At 46.3% G+C, this 5860-nt stretch overlaps 1 protein-coding gene across 1 annotated transcript; it reads left to right on the top strand.

Annotated features, from left to right (window-relative positions):
• Nucleotides 1–2871: 2871 nt before the first annotated feature.
• On the top strand, nt 2872–3762 carry LOC147957596 (uncharacterized). Its single transcript, XM_087537985.1, has 2 exons — nt 2872–3136; nt 3218–3762. Exons 1-2 carry the CDS (start codon nt 2872–2874, stop codon nt 3760–3762), a joined length of 810 nt encoding a protein of 269 aa, XP_087394111.1.
• The last annotated feature ends 2098 nt before the right edge of the window (nt 3763–5860 follow it).

Raw genomic sequence — 5860 nt, forward strand, 5'->3', positions numbered from 1 at the left:
GTCGGTCCGGGCCGCTTCATCCAACAATACCGCCGAATCAAGAATCAACTAGTGACGACAAGCAATATGTATATACCCACGCCCACAACTCCTTTGTGTTCTACTCGTGCATATAACATCTACCCATAAACCTGGCTCAGATGCCACTGTTGGGGAACGTAGTAATTTCAAAAAAAATCCTATGCACACGCAAGATCATGGTGATGCATAGCAACGAGAGGGGGGAGTATTGTCTATGTACCCTCGTAGACCGTAAGAGGAAGCATTATGACAATGCGGTTGATGTAGTCGTACGTCTTCACAATCGACCGATCCTAGTACCGAAAGTACAACACCTCTGCAATCTGCAGACGTTCGGCTCGGTGACGTCCCATGAACTCACGATCCAGCAGAGTGTCGAGGGAAAGCTCCGTCAGCACGACGGCGTGACGACGGTGGTGATGAAGCTACCGGCGGAGGGCTTCACCTAAGAACAACGACGATATGACCGAGGTGGATATGGTGGAGGGGGGCACCGCACATGGGTGTAAACAATCAACTTGTGTGTTCTAGGGTGCCCCCTGCCCCCGTATATAAAGGAACAAGGGGGAGGCCGGCCGGCCTTGGGGCGCGCCAAGGAGAGGGGGGAGTCCTACTCCTAAGTCCTCCTCCTACTAGGAGTAGGACTTCCCCTTTCCTAGTCCTACTAGGAAGGGGGAAGGGGGAAGCAAGGAGAGGGAGAGAGGGAGGAAAGAGGGGACGCCCCCCCTGTCCAATTCGGACTCCCAAGGTGGGGGGGGGGCACGGCCAGCCCTAGGCCCTCTCCTCTCTCTCTCTCTCACAAGACCCATGTTGGCCCATTAGTTCCCCCAGGGATTCCAATAACCCCCTGGCACTCCGATAAATATCCGGTGACCCCCGGAACTCATCCGGTGTCCGAATATAGTCGTCCAATATATCAATCTTTATGTCTCAAACATTTCGAGACTCCTCGTCATGTCCATGATCATATACGGGACTCCGAACAACCTTCGGTACATCAAAACACATAAACTCATAATACCGATCGTTACCGAACGTTAAGTGTGTGGACCCTACACTACTAGGAAAAGGGCTATAGATGATATGACCACTAATGGCGCACCAGACATGTGGTGCGCCATTATTATATACTAATGGCGCATCATGTGTTGGTGCGCCATTAGTAATATATTACTAATGGCGCATCATGTGTTGGTGCGCCATTAGTAATATATTACTAATGGCGCACCTGGTGTGTGGTGCGCCATTAGTAGTTTTGAAAAAAAATAAAAAAAATTTGTTACTAATGGCGCACCGTGGTACAGTGCGCCATTACTAGTTGACATAGTAATGGCGCACCACACCCACCGTGCGCCATTAGTAGTTTTGAAAAAAAAGAAAATTTTTTTTGTTAGTAATGCCGAGCCCCACCTCCCCTCGCCTCGTCGCCCCCTCCCCTCGCCGCCCCCTTGCCCCACCTCCCCTCGCCCCGTCGCCCCACCGTCCCAACCACCCGCCACCGCCGCCGCCACCCGCCACCGCCGCCGCCACCCGCCACCACCCCCTAGCCCCACCGCCCCTCGCCCCCACCACTCGCCACCGCCCCGGCGCCCCGTCGCCTGAACGGCGTCCCGCCCCGTTGCCCGAACGGCGCCCCCCTGGTGCCCCGCCGCCCCCACCACCTGCCCGTCGGCCCCTGCGCCCGCGCCGCCCCCGGAGCCAGGCTCGCCTCGGCCCCTGCGCCCACGCCGCCCCCGGAGCCAGGCTCGTCGCGGGCCCCCTGCGTCCGCCTCGCGCCCCCCGGAGCCAGGCCCGCCGCCGCTGCCCTAACCGCGGCCGTCCACCACCACCCCCTGCCCCGGAGCCAAGGTGAGCATTTTTTTGTTTTTTTCTACTGTTTTTCTTTGCTGTTTAGGTTTAATTAGGTTATTGATAGGTTTAGGTTAGTGGTTGGTTTAGGTTAGTGATAGATTTAGGTTTACATAATTAGAAGAAGAAAGTTGAAAAAAAGAAGAAGAAGTAGAAGAAGAGGGAAAGGAAAAAAGGAAGAAGAATAAGAAGAAAGTTGAAAAACAGAACAAGAAAGGAAGAAGGAGAAGAGGAGGAGGAGGAAGGAGAAGAAAGAAAAAGGAGAACAAGAAAGGAAGAGAGGTGGAGAAGAAGAAGATGGAAAGGAAAAGGAAGAATGCATCATTGTTTAATTGTAGAGGCCGATGATCGAAAAGTTGACCTTTCTTAGGAGTAGCATCTTCAAATAAGTAACCCTTCATGTTTTCAAATAAAATAACAGAACAACATAACTCAGAACGGTAATATAACCAAGAATGCATCTTCGAGGACGAGAGCTTTTTTCAAGTGTTTATTTGCTGCTTCCTCATAAGCAACGAGACATCTCCGAGGACAGAACATCATTTTAGTAGGATGTAACAATCATTAGTCTTCGAGAAGAATGATATTAAATAACATAGTGGCCTGTGATGTATTTTTGTACCGAAAATGCATTTGGCACTAGTCCTCGCTTAACAACATCATGGGTGGGAAGCTGGAACTTCGGAAGTGCATTGGTGTAGTTGATTATCTTCTGCTCAAAATTTATGCTGCTATAATGTTGTATGATAATGTTGTAAGGGTACTAATTGGTCTCTTCTGCTGCTTATCAGAGATGGGGGGAAGCAGCCACCGCCGCTCTGCCTCACCGGAGTACGAGTTGGATGCTTTCGAGTTCTTCAGTATCATACTTGGGACTTCAGTATCAGCCACGAGGCAGGTATATAAAACAAGAGATCTCCCCTTCACCCATCTCATTATGATAACTCTGTTGTTTGCTACATCACTCCTTGTCCCAAATTGTAGAGGCTGCCTGACACTTTTATGAACATGCTGGGTGAAGATCCGCCAGATAATGTGAAGCTCCGACAGGCCGGCAGCGGGGTTCGCAGGCTGTGGGACGTGGAGTTGGTGATCGAGGAGGGCCACATGTACCCGTGTCGTGGCTGGGAGAAGTTCTACAGTTCCTACGACCTGCGGACCGGGTACTTTCTTCTCTTCAGGTACGACGATGACGCCACAATGCTCATCGTGAAGGTTTTCAACGCGACTATGTGTCGCATGCGCTACGCTGACGACGAAGATGCCAGTGCGTTTTGCCTCTTCTTATTCCTCTACATTTGGCTTTGTCTCACATCGATTGTTAACAGTCATTGTTGCATTTGGACAGGCAATGGGAGCAGCAGCAGCGACACTGGCTACAGCCAAAGCAGTAGCGATTATGGCTGTAGCAAAAGCAACATCGATTCTGGCTTTAGCGAAAGCAGCAGCGATTCTGGCAGCAGCAAAGACAACAAGAAGGATGATCCGGACTGGAGTGCGGGAGAAGAGGAGCAGAGTGGGGATGAGGAGCTGCAGGATGACGATGGGCATCAGGCTGAGGATGACCTAGCGCTGGTGGTGGCTGACCAATGGCAAGAGATGGTGGTGGATGACCATGGGCAAGAGATGGTGGTGGCTGACCATGGGCAAGAGATGGTGGTGGCTGAGGTTGACCTAGCGATGGTCGTGCCCATCCTGCCTGAAGGTGGCCTCGCGATGGTGCTGGTGCCTGACAATGACCACACACCGGTGGTGGCGCCGGTGATCCCACAGCTGGGCGACATGACCACGCCAATTGTGGTAGAAGACTACATCCCACAGCTGCCTCCACCGCCTCGCCGCTCTTGGCGCATCAGGCTGAGGAAGGAGAAGGAGAAGAACAATGAGAACTGAACTATGTCAGGTATGTCAGATCTCCAAAATGATATATATATATATATATACTTAGTTACCTATGTTATCTCTAATATGCTTAGTTTCCTATAGGTTAGCTCCAAAATTACTTATGTTAGCACAAAATGATCAAGTTTACATAATAAGCTTATAGTCTTCTTCTTATTCTTCTTCTTTTCTAAAATGACATATGTTAGCTTCATTTTACCTAAGTTGGCTCTAATATGCTAACTTAGAGCTTATATGCTTAGTTTCCTATAGGTTAGCTCCAAAATAACTTATGTTAGCACAAAATGATCAAGTTTACATAATAAGCTTATAGTCTTCTTCTTATTCTTTTTCTTTTCCAAAATGACATAGGTTAGCTTCATCTTACCTAAGTTGGCTCTAATATGCTAACTTAGAGAGCTTATATGCTTAGTTTCCTATAGGTTAGCTCCAAAATTACTTATGTTAGCACAAAATGATCAAGTTTACATAATAAGCTTATAGTCTTCTTTTTATTCTTCTTATTCTTCTTCTTATTCTTCTTCTAGTATTCTTCTAGTGTTCTTCTTCTTCTTCTCTTCTTCTTCTTCTTCTTCTTCTTCTTCTTCTTCTTCTTCTTCTTCTTCTTCTTCTTCTTCTTCTTCTTCTTCTTCTTCTAACCTCTTGTTTATCATTTTGCGGATTTGATTTAATTCACGGAAGCTTGCATGGATGGTGTGCTTCTTTTCCATTTGTGTTTTTATTTTGTATCAATGTGAAACTTTTGTGAATTGATGGATAACGGTGTTGGATGAACAATGTGAAACTTTTGTAATATGTAACGATGAAACTATGTATTGGCTATGTATGTATATATGATGAAACTTGTGTGTTGGATATGATTGTTATATGGATGCTTGTTGTATATATATTTGTTGGATATCTCATATGTGAAATAGTGACCTGAGATTAAGAAAAAACGATTTTTAAAAAAAAAATTGTTACTAATGGCGCACATCCATGAGGTGCGCCATTAGTATATCAGATACTAATGGCGCACCTGTGGGATACTAATGGCGCACCACATGTGCGCCATTAGTATACCAGATACTAATGGCAAACCTATGGTGCACCATTACTAAAATATTCTAGTGGCGTGGTACTAATGGCGCACCTGTAGTGCGCCATTAGTAGCCAAAACAGGTGCGCCATTAGTAGGCCTTTTCCTAGTAGTGCTACGGGTTCGAGAACTATGTAGACATGACCGAGACACGTCTCCGGTCAATAACCAATAGCGGAACCTGGATGCTCATATTGACTCCTACATATTCTACGAATATCTTTATCGGTCAAACCGCATAACAACATACGTTGTTCTCTTTGTCATCGGTATGTTACTTGCCCGAGAGTCGATCGTCGGTATCTCTATACCTAGTTCAATCTCGTTACCGAAAAGTCTCTTTACTCGTTCCGTAATGCATCATCCCGCAACTAACTCATTAGTCACATTGCTTGCAAGGTTTATAGTGATGTGCATTACCAAGAGGGCCCAGTGATACGTCTCCGATACTTGGAGTGACAAATCCTAATGTCAATCTATGCCAACTCAACAAACACCATCGGAGACACCTGCAGGGCATCTTTATAGTCACCCAGTTACGTTTTGACGTTTGATAGCACACTAAGTGTTCCTCTAGTATTCGGGAGTTGCATAATCTCATAGTCATAGGAACATGTATAACTTATGGAGAAAGCAATAGCAACAAACTAAACGATCATCATGCTAAGCTAACGGATGGGTCAAGTCAATCACATCATTCTCCAATGATGCGATCCCGTTAATCAAATGACAACTCATGTCTATGATTAGGAAACATAACCATCATTGATTCAACGAGCTAGTGAAGTAGAGGCATACTAGTGATACTCTGTTTGTCTATGTATCCACACATATACTAAGTTTCCGGTTAATACAATTCTAGCATGAATAATAAATATTTATCATGATAAGGAAATATAAGTAACAACTTTATTATTGCCTCTAGGGAGAGAGAGAGAGATAAGTATTTTTTGCAATGCATTAGCATCAACAGGTTGATCCGCAGGGAAAGCAAAACAAGAGGTAAAACAT

This window comes from Triticum urartu, chromosome 7A (genome assembly GCF_056163025.1).
Source record: "Triticum urartu cultivar PI428250 chromosome 7A, HENAU_Tu73, whole genome shotgun sequence".
In the NCBI taxonomy this organism is placed as follows: Eukaryota; Viridiplantae; Streptophyta; class Magnoliopsida; order Poales; family Poaceae; genus Triticum; species Triticum urartu.